The sequence below is a fragment of the Mustela nigripes genome, chromosome X, assembly GCF_022355385.1.
Source record: "Mustela nigripes isolate SB6536 chromosome X, MUSNIG.SB6536, whole genome shotgun sequence".
Lineage (NCBI taxonomy): Eukaryota > Metazoa > Chordata > Mammalia > Carnivora > Mustelidae > Mustela > Mustela nigripes.
The window spans coordinates 70,611,242-70,626,281 of NC_081575.1; the positions used below are offsets into that span (position 1 = coordinate 70,611,242).

A 15,040-nucleotide genomic window follows, 5' to 3' on the forward strand; every position below is an offset into this window, starting at 1 on the left:
CTGCAACCCTGGACAATTTATTTAACCTCCCCAAATTCCCAGGTTTCAAAACTTTTAAATAAGGTTAATAACAAAACTTTAAAAGGCGGCTGTGATTAGAAGATACTGTTATAAAGCAGCTAACATAATAACCTGGTGTATATTACTTGCTCAGTAAATGTGATTTAAAATTACTGCCTGTCCAATCCTACACAGCATTCAGTACTGTCTGATGACAATATATTACCTCTGAAAACAGTATGTAGCAAATATCTCTGTGTCTTTCCCCTCAAGAATGGACATGTACAAAATCTCCTTTTCCAGTGTTTTTATTTGCACGTTTAACATTCACAAATCATCTTACAGATTTACTCTTTCCATAGGTTCATTATTTACAGGAAAGATCAGGATTAAAATGGAGTATTGAAGAGAACCAAGAAATTACCAGCAATGATGGCACAGAGCACAAAGGCTCTGAAGTAAACAGAACAGAGTGAACAAGAGTAGCATGTGGTTACTTCCTACCAGGTGGAACCACTGACTTCATTAAAGCAAAACCCTTACTCTGTTATTTTCCCCACCTAGTTTAAACCAATTAAAAAAGATTTTTTCTCACACTACTGCTCTCCGAGGTCTTAGAAATATAACTGGTATTATAAGTGACTAGATGCATCCCCTGACTATAAGCACCTGAATAAACAGGTTAAATTTTGATGCACTAATCTTCCCTCTGGGAGAATTAAAATGAAAGAGGCAGAAGTTGGTTGACTCTTAAGACTTTGGGAAAAAGAAGAGGAGCGTGCATGCGTGCATGTGTCAGGTGGGGGAAAGGAGACAAAAGGGGCTGAAGGTGGGGGAAGGCAGGAAACCTAACTCTTTCCAACATACAACTGCTCTTGTGTTTTTCTCAGATGCTAATATAGTGTTCTATTACTCAGGGGGGATAAAAAGAATGAGAGTTATCTATCTCCAGTCAGTTGTAGGGTGTAATGGCTAATGACAGGGAGCATACCCATACCCTGGGAAAAGGGTATATTCATTTCATGTACATAACAATGCAGTTCAAAACTGTGTCCTACTATGCTCCCATTTAGTGTTTTCCTATTTTAAATCAATTTACTGTGTGACCTTGGGCAATTTACTTAACCTTTCTGTGACTCAATTTTCTACTTATAAAATGAGAACTGTAGCACTTTTTGTTACGGAGTAGAGGAGATACATAAAAAGCACTTAAGAATAGTGCCTGGCCAAATCAATAGAGACAGAAAGCAGACTGGTGGTTGCCAGAGGCTGGGGAGAAGGGGAAAAGAAGTAATGCTACTGGATATGGGATTTTACTGGGAGGTGATGAAAATGTTCTAAAATGAGCTAGTGGTGATAATACACAATTATGTGAATATACTGAAAAAAATCACTTAATTGTACATCACTTTAAAAGGATGAATTTTATGGTAAAGTATATCTCAACAAAGCTGTTATAAAAATTCTTAAAAAAATAGAATATTGCCTGGCACAATGTAAGTGCCCAATAAATATTAGCCATTATTAGTAGTAATATTATTGTCATTATTATTACTTAGCCATCTTATGGCCTGAGTAAATCCCTAGAAATTCTTTATTTTCAATAAAAGCCCACAGAATCTAGAAAAGTATTTATAATTTACATACATGAATTAACATTCACAGATTTATCTCTATCCAAACTGTCTCAGAAATTAACAGTCTAATTAAGAATAACAATTTCAGTATCTTACTCTGGAATAAAACAGCTCATGCAATGGATGTCTGATCATATCATTATAGCATGTAGATAAATTCCAATGACTTGACGTCACCCAAGGATTTGAAATGACAGGAGATTTTCATTTTCATCTTTAGGAAGTCCAGGTAGAGTAAGTAGTTTGATTATAAGAAGTATACAATTAAATCTTTAACTACAGGCTTGCTAGCCTTCTAATCACATCTGGGAAATACTTTATAAAAAGACAAATACAGTAAACAGTAAAATGCTGACTGGTCCTATGTCCTGTGACAAGCCCACCTTGCCCAACAACAGAAAAATCCATCACAATAAAAAGATCCTATTCAACTCATGTAATAAGACTCCCAAGAGGCAAAAGACTTGACAATTAATGGTTGACATTTAAGACTACACTGCACATTCAAATACGTTTGCATCAGTTGAGTTTTTATAATCTGAAGAGCAATTATATCCAGTCTTCACCTTTCTATTGCTAAAGAATGTTACAACAGAGGCTCAGTCTCAGAAGTAGGGTCAGCAAATGACAACCCAAGACAGTGATGCACCACATTCGGCAAGGATGCAGTATATTTGGGTAATGATGCTCACACACTTGAGTTTCAACTAAAGCATGAAACTTCCCAATTCCTAGAACAGGATATCCTTTGTTAAAATCCCTTTCTCTTCTAGTCCTTCTTTCTATAATTAGCCATGTGCCTTTGCAGCAAACCAGGGAAAGCTGTGTTGAGGGTTATAACTTCCAGATAATCAGGTCTTCTGCCACAGAGAGCAATGCACTTTTTTTGCATATATTAAGAAAATAATCATTTATACCATAAAACTGACCATTCATTTTCAGAAAGATAATCTCCATTTTACCCATCTTCATTTAAATCAAATAAAACCATTCCTTAAATCACCCAAGAGCAAGAGATTAACACACAGAACAAACTGCCTTAACACCCAATATAACCCCCTCCCCACCATAAAACTGCCACCCCTGTTGTAACCTTAAACATTTCTGATCAAAATATTTAGCCTGAGTAAAATTCGGTAGGCAATTCCCTTTTGAAAAACATGATCATTTCTTTAATTTTACATTATAACCACTGGGACAGATAATGAAATAACTTTGGAAAAGAGTTTTTAGTAAAGGTTGGGAAATTTCAGACGATGGAAATTTCAGACGATGATAACTTAAGGACCAATTTCAAAATCAAAGCCAGTTTCAAAATATTGTCTTTACCAATTCAAGACTGAAAAATTGGCTTTGTGCTCAGCAGGTTTATTTTAAAATTTAGAAGAGAAATTAAAATGAATACAAATATATAATAACCAAAACGTCTGGAGAAGGCTGGTATTGAGAGGACCAACTTTGAAATGCTCAGTAATTTAGTGATAACTCCAAGAACCCATTTGTCCTAGTAGTATTCTTGGTTAATCTGGGAATGGACAAAATACGTTTTTAAAATTATATATCCATGTGTAGATAGTCTTTAGATTAAAAAAATGAATAAATATTTAGATTCCATGATAAAGAAAAACCATGGAATAAATTCCTATCTTTAACAATGAATGTTTTCAGCCTGACTCCTAATCTTTTGTCTATTAAGAGTTCTTCAATGTGCAATTTATAGATGGCAGCAGTTCATATTACCCTAAAGGAATATGTTTAGCTTCGAATCAGCCTTTCCAGACACTCTGCTCCCTGAAAAGCCTTCACACTTGTGTGTATAAATAGCTGAGAATACAAGTAGGTGCACATGTGCAAAAAAAAGTACTCGTCTAAAGAAAAGCTAAGCAGCTTTACAAATATAGTCTAAAACCAAGAATATAAATTGCTATTCCCCAACACAAAAAGCACAACTAATGAAAAAACTGCTAAGCCCACTATGAAGAGGTGGCAGCTGTAAACCCATGGCATCCAACGTCATGCTCTAAGCATCTAGCTGTTCTGTGAACCAGCCATCAGAACGCTAAATCCGTCCATGTGCATGGGGTTAAATGCAGGCTTCTGATTTAGCTTTACTTTCTAGTTAAAGTCCAGACTACACAGAATAACGAGGGCTTCCTTAGAGCTATGCTGTGTCCAAAATGCCTCAATCTACCCTGAAGAACAAGTGCCCAAATGATAATATGCATTAAGGGCCTACTGATCTAAAATTCTTGAGGTCTCCCACTTGGATAAGTTCAAGCACTGGTCCACCAAGAGCTTCAATGACAGGAAAATTACATATTGACTACGAACAGCTTGCATATTCAGAGCTAGGGAGCAAGATTTAAAAACTAGAGTGTCAATGAGGTACTGTTAATAAGCATGGTGGAAAGGGAACCATACAGAACAACTAAAGAAGCTGATTCTTTACCTGTCCTTCGCTTTTTTAGAAAGCAACAAGTGCAGAATTTTCTCCAGTCAAAATCTGAATACTGGTTAATGCATGTTTTCTCCTCTGCAATTATGAAGCCCCTTCCCAACCTCTGTCATTGCCTTTTTAAGCCTAAGAAAGAAATAAAACAAAATGGATAGACTACCCATTCCTATGTATGAAAAGAGAGGCATATTCTAATAGTCATAAGGCAATGTGTTTAAGATCCGCACCTGAACTGGTATTCTCAAAACTGAAAATACAGCAGTTAATTCCACTCAACTTGCAGGATGCATTCATGTGCTTCCCAAATCATTGGCTGTCACTTGAATGGACCACAGTGACCCTATCACGCCTTAAGGCAGCACTATACTGCATATACTACATATTTTAAAGAAATAACATCAAGAGGCAAAGGACAGCCTTTCAAACATCAGTTCCTTATAAGCAGTGATGGTGCTTTATGGCTCCCTTTTAATATCCTCACATACCAAATACCTCCAAAATTACACAAAAGAGGGCCAGAGGGAAAGCTCCATGGTGAATTGCATCTTTCAGATGAGCTTTCAATTCACTGGTTTTTAATTTCCATTTCCTGATTTACTGAGGAGTGAATGTGAGAATCATCCAACTGATGACAAAATAGAACAAGAAAACAGGATAAATGGCCAGGGCTTTGCGGTTTGGAGGCTGGCTATCGGCAAGAAAAGCTGTAGAGGCTAAACAAAACAAACAAAACAAAATGGAATCTTTAATATAAGATTGTCACAGCCACTAACATTTACTATACTTTAATGTGCTTGGCATAGTCTGGAACACAGAATTACACAAAAAGTTCAGTTATATTTGTGACCTTTGGGGAAAAACGCATTCTGCGGCATAGTTTTTCCAGACAGTTGAGAGCTACTTGTTTTCAATACTAAACTCTGAAAGTTGTCAACCATTTCACATGAAAATCTTTCTAAAAGGGGCTTCCTAACCTTTTCTGAGAAGTTACTGACCTGTGATGAATACACTGAGAAAAATGTCTAAGGCGAGTTGCTCCTATGGCAAATGGCCTCATACTGCTATGCTTCTTGAGTAATTGTTCTCATTATTCAGTTATTGGCTCTTTTAGATGTTATTCTTGTCCACCCAGGAAATGAGACTCAACCTTTCACACATCTGATCATCCGTTGCAGGCAATCTTTCCTGAGCAACCATCACATATCCTCCCATTGCAGGCAGAACTGCCCACGTACATCCTCTGTGTCCCCACCATACCCTGCACACACTTCCATCTCCCACCTGGGACACCTATTGCCCTTAAGTGTTTACATGTCTGGCTGCTCCACTACGTTATGAACTCTGAGGATAGAGACTGTGCCTAGCACAATGCCTGACACACAGTTTGTGCTCAAGAACTATCTGCTGAATTAGAAAATGGAATGCTTATAGGAGCCTCTCTCTCTTCTAAGATTCTACTTCCTGAACAGCTATAAGCCTGGACACCAGATATTCACAACTACAAGTATGGTAAGTTATCAGACGCTAAGTGAGGGAATGAGGGGGTTCTCCATGGGTAAAGCACTCGAGCTTAACACACAGTCTTTATAATATTAATTCTGGCATTCTCAGACTGTATTTTTGGATTACTTCTTGGATTTTAACTATGTTCCAGAGCAAATGTGTATGTTAATGCACTTAAAAATATTAGGCAGTCTGTCTATCCCATGAAGTAAGAAGCCAGTGAGCAGTTCTAGTTGAAGGTAGAATTTTAGGAATGCAAAAACAATGAGCACATAGCATTCACTGCCACCACTATAGGCTCTTCCTAATTTTTGGCAGAATTTTCTACTGAAGCAGAAAAGTACTACATGATAATACACATAACAACCTATACTGGGAGGTAGTATAATACAGTTCTAAACAGGTGTGTCACCTGCTTGGGTTTGAAACATAATTCCCCTATTCACTAGTTATGTGTCCTAGGGCAAGTGTTTTAACCTCACTGGGTCTGTTCCTCATATGTAAAAAAAGGGACTAAGAATACTACTTTTTATTTGAGTTATAAGGGTTAAGTGAGATAATACATATAAAGCACTCACAACAGTGCTTGGCCTAGAATAAGCAATCTGTAAATGCTGGCTACTATTCTTATCATGATTAATTTGTTAGGAAAAGGCGCAAGTCATTTCTCAAGTCACCTATGCCTCCTATATGTTAGGATCTGAGCTAGGTCTAGTATAATCTCCTTTCCTGACCCTATCAATTATTTAAGAATAAAAAATAAAGAATATGACCCTCTGTATCTCACAAGGCCAGATATCCAACTCTGATAAGATGTTGCCTACTTGGAGAAGAGGGTTCTGTGGATGATACTGGCAAGAATCCTATCACTCTCATATGACTCAGGAGTTACACTGCACCTCATCTGGTTGTCATCTCTAACTCATGTTTTTGTATGCTTTGCTACTGTAGAGGTACATTCTTACCTACTATAGACCAGGCAAACATCACGATCACCACAAAAAAACGGACCATGAAGTTTATAGGTCCTGGCTCGGCCAAAAGCACCAACCGGCAAACCAGCATTGCCACCGTCAAGGGAAGTATACAGTAACCCAGCACACAGAGGCTCTGAAAAAAAGATCTAAAAAATAACATACATCTTTAAAGATCATAAATATAGTTGATCTGTATCATGATATGGCTTATTTCACAGATTTCTATATACGTAGATTGTTACCTTCCTTCAAATATGTAATACCTATACCCTAAGATTGATTCTATAAGGAGGCTTCTGTATTAAGCATAAGCTTTAATTTTTCTCTCCCTCTACTCTTTCTCCCTTCCTCTCAAACTCCTTGAGAGTCAACCACCTAAGGTACCAGATGATCTACTCTAATTCCTAGAGATTTCCTTCTCCCGATGAACTTCTAAGATAGTGGTTCTTAATCTTTTCTAGTTTAAAGACCTAGTTGAGAATTTGTTGGAAGCTATGGACCATCTCCTCCACAAAATGGACATAATCTTCTAACACAAAAAAAGTCTCCACATGATTTCAGGAGCTGGAGAGAGCATCTGAAGCTTATCACAGGACCCTAGATAATTTAAGGTAAGTTAAACTAGGTGATCTCTTTTCGGTGGGTTTAAGAGAATTTCTCTTTAGCCCTCATTTATTTTCATTTTTCTTTAAAAAAATACCTAACTAGCCAGACTTCCTTAAAAGTCTAAGATATGCTATCTGGCAAGGCAAAAAGTACATTTTAATAATACTCACATGTTTCCTCCAAGAAGTTTTGAGTTGAGGGTGATGGTAACTGCACCAAACCAGACAATGACAAACACTTCTGCAAACTGGGGTCCTCCATCCTTTTCACTATCTATAGAGCTTCTTTGAAGCATTCTGTGAGAAGGAAATGGCATGAGAATTGCTTCATCTTTTATTTACGGCAATAAAGTTAAAGCAAACTTTGAATCAGAGAGCTGTCCTAAACCTCACCTGAAGATCTATAATATATAGGTTGTACGAAAGCAAGACGTCAGAAATATTCGGTATGGCTCCCTTATTTCCAATTCCAAATGCCTCAGGACTGCATGGGTCACCACATCTGGCCTTGCTGGGATGTGTAAATGGATTACTGAAGACGTTTTTGGTTAAGCAGAGGTTAAAAACTGAAGGGTCAAATGTGGCTCACAGACATGGAGTTATTAGTCCATACAAGATTTAAAATGGGTTTCAATTCAAGTGATAATATTTTAAAATTGGGAGGTTTCACTTAAAAATACATATTTCTGGATTTTCTTAAAAAACCTGAAGAATTTCTAATAGTGGGCCTACGTTCCTACATGGCAACAACTGGGAGCAGTTGACTGACATAGCAGCAGGTCCCTTCACAAGGGGCTTCAGGTCACCAAATCATGTACACATTCAGGTTACTTCTCTACCCCTTAGATACATTTGCATTTATAATCCTTCAGTTAAGGCTTTAGTTCTGACATTTATTTATTATTTTTTAAAATTTTATTTATATGAGAGAGAACAGAGCAAAAGAGAAAAAAAATGAGCTGGGGTGGGGCAGAGGGAGAGGGAGAAACAGGCTACCTGCTGAGCAAGGAGCACGACTGGGGACTAGATGCAGGACCCAGGGATCATAAGCTGAGCCCAAGGCAGACACTTAACTGATTGAGGCACCCAGGCACCCCTAGTTCTGACATTTCAGAATGGAAAGAGTCTATAAACCTATCTAGTTTATTTTTTTGAATCAAAACACAGATTATTACTAAAAGACTTCACTTTAAAATGGGGTAGTTCAAAAAAAAATGGGGTAGTTCAGCAGGCACTGATATATCTTCTCTTTGTCTAAGAATTCTACAAACTTTTGAATTGTAGACTAGAACACTTGGACTGAATGTTATTTTTTTCCAGTAACACCAAACTCACAACCTCTTTTAGTAAGTCTTGCCCTGCTATGCTGCTTGCCAGGGCAGGCTTCCGTATTCTATACCTGTATGTACTCCATTCTGAGTCCTAACAATCCGATGCAAGGAATGCTGGCACTGATCACTTGTTGTCTGGAATCTCTACTGCTTTGGCCTGGTATGAAGAGAGAACATTAATGGGCCTCGAAGGCAGGAGATCCAGAAAGTGATCCAAGTTTTGTCATTAGGTATGCTAACTAGAGTACATCACTGGATGTCTTGAGATTCCAGTTTTCCTCTCTGCAAATAAATTGGGCTAAACTACATAATCTCTAATGTTAATCTTTTAAAACTTAAAAAGCATATGTTCAGTCATTCTAATATAAACCTGTCCATCAACGCACTGGAGTATTGCCCTTGATGTGGTTATTAAAGGCGTAAGAAACAGCACTCTACATTACTGCCTAAATTACCAGATGTTTAATTCTCATTGAAAAATGGGCTGAGAGGGGTGCCTGGGTGGTTCAGTGGGCTAAGCCTCTACCTTCAGCTCAGGTCATGATCTCAGGGTCCTGGGATTGAGCCTTGCATCAGACTTTCTGCTCAGCAGGGAGCCTGCTTCCCTCTCTCTCTCTCTGCCTGCCTCTCTGCTTACTTGTGATCTCTCCCTCTGTCAAATAAATAAATAAAATCTTTTTAAAAAATGGGCAGAGAAGCCATTAAGAAATTTGTTCAGTTTAGAATCATAAAAAGTCAAGCCTAGAAGGGATCCTCAGCCATCTCCTTTTATAGATATGGAAAAGGAGACCCAGAGGGGTTAGGTGGGCAGAGATGTAAAATAATCACAGAGGAAGACAGTGGGCAGTCACGGAAACCTAAGGTTGAATCCCAAGTCTACCACTGATTGTGTGATCTCGGTTCAGTCCCCATTCTCTTTGAACCTAAGCTTGTTTGTCAAAAAAAGAAAATAATATTCTTGCTATGAGGATAAAATAAAGAGAAGGTATTTAAAAGTTTTCTGTAAATAGGAAAAAAAATAATTATACACATTTTGGTTCTAAGTAGTCCAAAATTGCTCTGGTGATAGCACAGTCAGGATGAGAACCCAGAAGTGAATCCTAATGCAGTATTTTTTCCACACTACCAATGGTTATATTCCCCTCTCCAATGGAACTATGCTCTCCTGTCCTCTCCCTTTATGTCAATGTGTATGGAAAGCCTAACACTTTAAAGTATGATCTTTCTTTGAACTTGAACACTTCTACTCTTCCTAATTTATTCTCATTCTCATTCATATTATTAAGATTTAAGAAGAATTAGGTTTACAAATAAACAGTACTTAAACCTACAAATATTTAATTCACTTAGTTTACTGATGGAGAGGTGCATGAGAGTAAACAAATGTCATTTCAAGAGAAATGGCTAAACAGGCTAAGAAGTTATTGGTAAAGAGAGAGGAGAATAATTTTCACATCTTTAATTATATCACTCTTTGAATTGATCTGGAAAACTACTTGACTTTTTAGACTGAAATCATAAGGAGTACAATATATCATAGATATCCTAAATAAAATATTCAAAATTTCCTTCAATTTTGAAACTCCACACAAGAAAGTATAGTCTATCTCAAATTGCAGAGGAAGTAAATGTAAGTACTTACAATGCAAGTGTCACACAAAGGATCAAAGGGCCCCACAGATCCCCTACAAGGCAAGAAAAAAACAAGAAGACTGTTAAACAACTATGTAGTATTTTCTATCTTTATTCCAATTATCTACCTCTCCCACTCTTGGAATTCAGACATCAAGGCTCTTTCTGTCTGCCCAAGCCTACCCAACCTCTCCTACCCCTCTACCTGCCCTCCCTGCCCCCTGATTCTGAATGCCCTTCTTCATATATCCTTTCAATTTTGTTGACTTCATAGACCACAAATCACCCCTCTTCCACCTACTAAGCCACATTCCAACATGCTATAAAGACCAATGGGCCAGAGGTCAAAAGACTTAGGTGCCCCATCCTCAGAAAGACTAGAGCCAAGTCACTCCATCAAACTGAGACTACATTAGTATAATCAGGTTCACCTCAAGAATATGAGAAATGAAGCTGAGAAGGAAGTGACTTCCCCACATATATATGTAATAGTTAGGTATGGAAGTGGGACCAGAACCTCAGTCTTCTGAGTCCTACTCCAAAGTTCTTTCCACTCTGCCACACTGCTTCCCTTTCAAAATTATTACACTGAACTAGTATGGAACTGCTGTTTGTATAGGTGAGAAAACAAGTCTATATTGGTAATTTCATAAGGTCAAACCTTAGCAAATAACAGGCAACTTTTAGAAAAGTATAAAAGGCTCTGCCAACATCAGGTCTAAGCACAGTGGTTCTCAATTAATAGCTGTTAGGTAAATTCATCATCCAACAGTTCAGTAACATACAGCTTACAAAAAAATTAACCTTCCCCAACAAAAATGAAAAAAGATACATATACCATTTCTAACTTTCACTTCTTACGTACATAACTTTAAAGAAGTATGCATATGTACATATTTACATTTTTTTCCCACATTATATAAGTAATTTTGACACCACTGTGGAAAGTTTGGAAAAGGTATAAAGAAAAATCATAATCCTACCACTCTGATAAAATACTGTTTTTCTTGTTAAATTTTTGAACTTATCAACTAAAAAAGTAAATTCAAGTACAACTGATACTAATACACATTTAAAAAAATACACTTAAGGGGCGCCTGGGTGGCTCAGTGGTTTGGGCTGCTGCCTTTTGCTCGGGTCTTGATCTCAGGGTCCTGGGATCGAGCCCCGCATCGGGCTCCCTGCTCTGCGGGAAGCCTGCTTCCCTCTCTCTCTCTCTCTGCCTGCCTCTCTGCCTACTTGTGATCTCTGTCTGTCAAATAAATAAATAAAATCTTTAAAAAAAATACACTTAAGTTTTTCTTAATTCATAAAAATTCTGAAATAGTTAAAACTATTTTCTTATTTTAGTAGAATATTAGTAGAATATATATATATTCTACTAAAATAAGAAAAAAATATATATATATATCTCACAAAATTTGCCATTTTAGTCACTTCTAAGTGTACAAGCTTTGGGTACATTCACTGTTTTACAAACCTTGTATCATCCATCTCCAGAACTTTTTCATCTTCCTAAACTAAAACTCCAACCCTATTTCCCACTTAACCTCCAGCAATCATCATTTTACTTTGTATCAGTTCAACTACTCTAGGAACCTACTAGAAGTGAAAAAAAATATGTCCTTTTGTGACTGGCTTATTTTACTTAGCGCAATGTCTTCACAGCTCATCCATGTTGTAGCATGGATCAGAATTTTACTCCTTTTTAAAACTGAGTCATAGTCCGTTAGTATATGGTATATGTCATGGTGTGTATACCACAACTTATCTATCCATCCATTCACCTTTTGGCTATTGTGAATAAGGCTGCTATGAACATGGCTGTACAAATATCTGCTTGAGTTCCTGCTTTCAATTTTGGGGTATATACCTAGAAGTGGAATAAGTGGATCATACAGTAATTCTATGCTTAATTTTCTGAGGAACCATCATGCCATTTTGCACAGCAGCTGCACCATTTCACATTCCCATTAGCAATGCAAAAGGGTTCTAATTTCTCCACATCCTCACCAATAATTGTTATTTCTATTTCTTTGATAATGGCTATCCTATTGGGTGTGAAGTGATACAGCATTGTGGGGTTTTTTAAGTCATGATTTTTTTCCTTAACACTTTGCCAAGGGCTATGCTAACAGGGCAGGGCAGAAGTACAAATTTGGGCCATGACTAACTTACCCTTTGTGCCAGCCTATCTGTCTATCCCCACAAGGTCTGGAAATGGACTTTAACACATGACATAGCTAATCATCATCACTAATAAGCAAAATAACACACTGGTTCTGCATTGCCACTAAAGCAAACTTGTTTTGGACTGAGTCACATCAGCAGTTGAAAGGGTATCCTTACACCTGGGCGAGTAGTGGTAGAATGGAAAGAAAATGAACTTGAAAACTGGGTTCTAGTCCTGCCTGTGTCATCCTAACCAGACTCTTAGCTTCTCTGAGACTCATTTTCTTCATCTGTAAAACAGGACCAATAATTCCTACTTCACAGGGTTGTTGTTAAGGATTAAAAAAGATTGTGTGTGTGTGTGTGTGTGTGTGTGTGTGTGCACGCGCGCGTGCAGGAGGGCATGGCACTAGAGTTAACAGTTACCATTTATGGTGCAACTATCAAATGTCACATGCTGTGAGAGGTGGTTGATATGTATTACCTCTAAGCCTCACCAGCAGATATACATTATTATCTCCTCTTTAACAGAGAAAGAAACTTGAGCCTCAGAAAAGTTAACTGTCTTATTCAAGATCACACAGGTAGTAATGGAACCATGATTCAAACCCAGATCTGTCCATGCTCTTTCCACTACATACCAGTAGTAACAAATCATGTCAGCTCTAACCCACCGTGTACTATGTTAAGAAAGATTCTGATGCTGCATCCATGTGCCACACGTTGGCATCCCTACATTATAGCTGAACTGCTGCCCAAATAGAAGGTGCACTCATGTACATCATTGTCACTATTCTCAAACAACTGATTCAATTTTTCTGATAAAGGGTATTATGAAAGCAAATATAAAAGGTCTAATGATTTTAATAATAAATTCTAAATAGACCATAATTTATTGCAAAAACTGTTTTGATAGTCCTCTTGGTCAAAAAAACATAGTCATCAGACTAAGTAATAGTTCTGCAAATAGAAATGTCAATAAAGATACTATTAATTTGTTAATCCTGGGCTGTTATTCTAATTTAATATTGAAACATTTTGCCTTTCCCTTGGAGATTGTCAGCTCAGGTCGAATAAAGTCCCTATGTGCTTATAGCTTCCAAAACTTTTTTTTTTTTTTCCAATGGCAGATAGAGATATACCGTCTATAGAGAGAGGCAAGATGGCAGAGGAGTAGCAGACTGAAACAACATCACATCCCAGGAGTTCAGCTATATAGGTCCAATTATTCCGAACACCTAAAAACTCAATAGGAGATAGAAGAGAAGAAGAGCAGCAATTCTAGGAACAGAAAATTGACTAATTTCTGAAAGGTGGGACATGCAGAGAAGGAAATCCGATGTGACAGGGAAGGTAGGCCATGAGAGGAAGGTCCAGCTCCTGGAAAGCAGTGCAGCAGTGGAGCACAAAATCAGAATATTTAGAAGTCTGCTCCACTGATGGAAATCACTCCAGAGGCTAAGTAGGGGTGGAGCCCTCATGGGACAGTGTGCTCTCAGGTCCCACGGGGTCACAGAAAGATTGAGGGTGTCTGAGTGTGACACAGCTGCCAGGTATTAGAGCGGGGAAGCCAATTACAGAGCCAAAAGAGTGAGCTTTCAGATCAGGATTACCTTAAACCATGATCCAAGACACAGTCGGGCTACAGCTCTTCGAGCAGGGCAACACAAGTGGCAGAGCCAGGGAGACTACCTTCCTGCTCTGGGAGGAGCAGCTCGGCAGGAATCTGTTGGGTTTGGAGACTCCAAAAGGGGCCATGCACCAGAGAAAGAAATGCTCGTTACAGACCGGGTGAGCTCGGAGTGTGGCCGGAGACCAGGGAGACAGGAGCGACTGACTGCATATCTCTGAGGGCACACTGAGGAGTGGGGCCCCAAGCTCTCAGCTCCACCAGGCCAGAGACTGGGAGGCCACCGTTTTCATCCCTGTCCTCCAGAGCTCTGTGGAAAGCGATCAGGGAACAAAAGCTACTGAGAGTGAACCCGAGCAGATTACTTAGGCCAGTCCCTGGCAAGGAGGTGCAATTACACCTCGGGCAAAGACATTTGAGAATCACTGCAACAGGCTCTTCCCCCATAAGATTAGCAAGAACATCCAGGCAAGACCAAGCTCACAGGTGGCTCAAGGAGAACAGCAGAACTCCAGAGCTAGGGGAAAGCAACACAGAGAATTCACGGCTTTTCCCCCATGATCCATTCCTTTTGCAAAGTTAATTTCTTTTATTTTCTTTCTTATTCTATTTTTTAACTTCTCCTCTTTCCTCTTTTAGCGTTTTTTAACTAGTTTATCTTAACAATAGCTTTCTAAAAACGATCTTTATAAACCCTCAATATTATAGTTGTTTTTTATCCCTTCACTGTATTTAACCTTCCTTTTTGTATACACATAGGTTTTTTCTTTATTCTAAAAAATTTGGGGACACAATTTCTTCTAATAGATCAAAATATACCCTAATCTAGCACATGGCTTTGTTCTAGTCTCCAGCATGAGCACATTCCTTCCTCTTTTTTTTCTTTTTCCAACCAACTTATCTTATCAATTCCTTTTTTAGAATTTTTTTTAAAATTTTCATCTTTACAATCACATGCCATCCCTTCATTGTGTTTACCCTTATATTTATGTACCCTTACATATATAACTTTTTCTTTCTTTAAAATTTTGGGAGGTGGTTTCTTCTAAGATACCAAAATCAAGTGAGTGGCTCTGTTCTATTCACCAGTCATTCATA

At 38.1% G+C, this 15,040-nt stretch overlaps 1 protein-coding gene across 1 annotated transcript in view; it reads right to left on the reverse strand.

Annotated features, from left to right (window-relative positions):
• Positions 1 to 292: 292 nt before the first annotated feature.
• The window catches only part of YIPF6 (Yip1 domain family member 6), a 38,273-nt gene continuing 23,525 nt past the window's right edge, over positions 293 to 15,040 (reverse strand). The window contains exons 4-7 of the mRNA XM_059384870.1: positions 10,151 to 10,193; positions 7,349 to 7,474; positions 6,561 to 6,718; positions 293 to 4,805 (exon numbers count right to left, since the gene is read on the reverse strand). Coding sequence (XP_059240853.1) covers positions 4,687 to 4,805; positions 6,561 to 6,718; positions 7,349 to 7,474; positions 10,151 to 10,193 — 446 coding nt within the window. The 3' untranslated portion in view covers positions 293 to 4,686. The remainder of the gene's footprint in view (positions 4,806 to 6,560; positions 6,719 to 7,348; positions 7,475 to 10,150; positions 10,194 to 15,040) is intronic.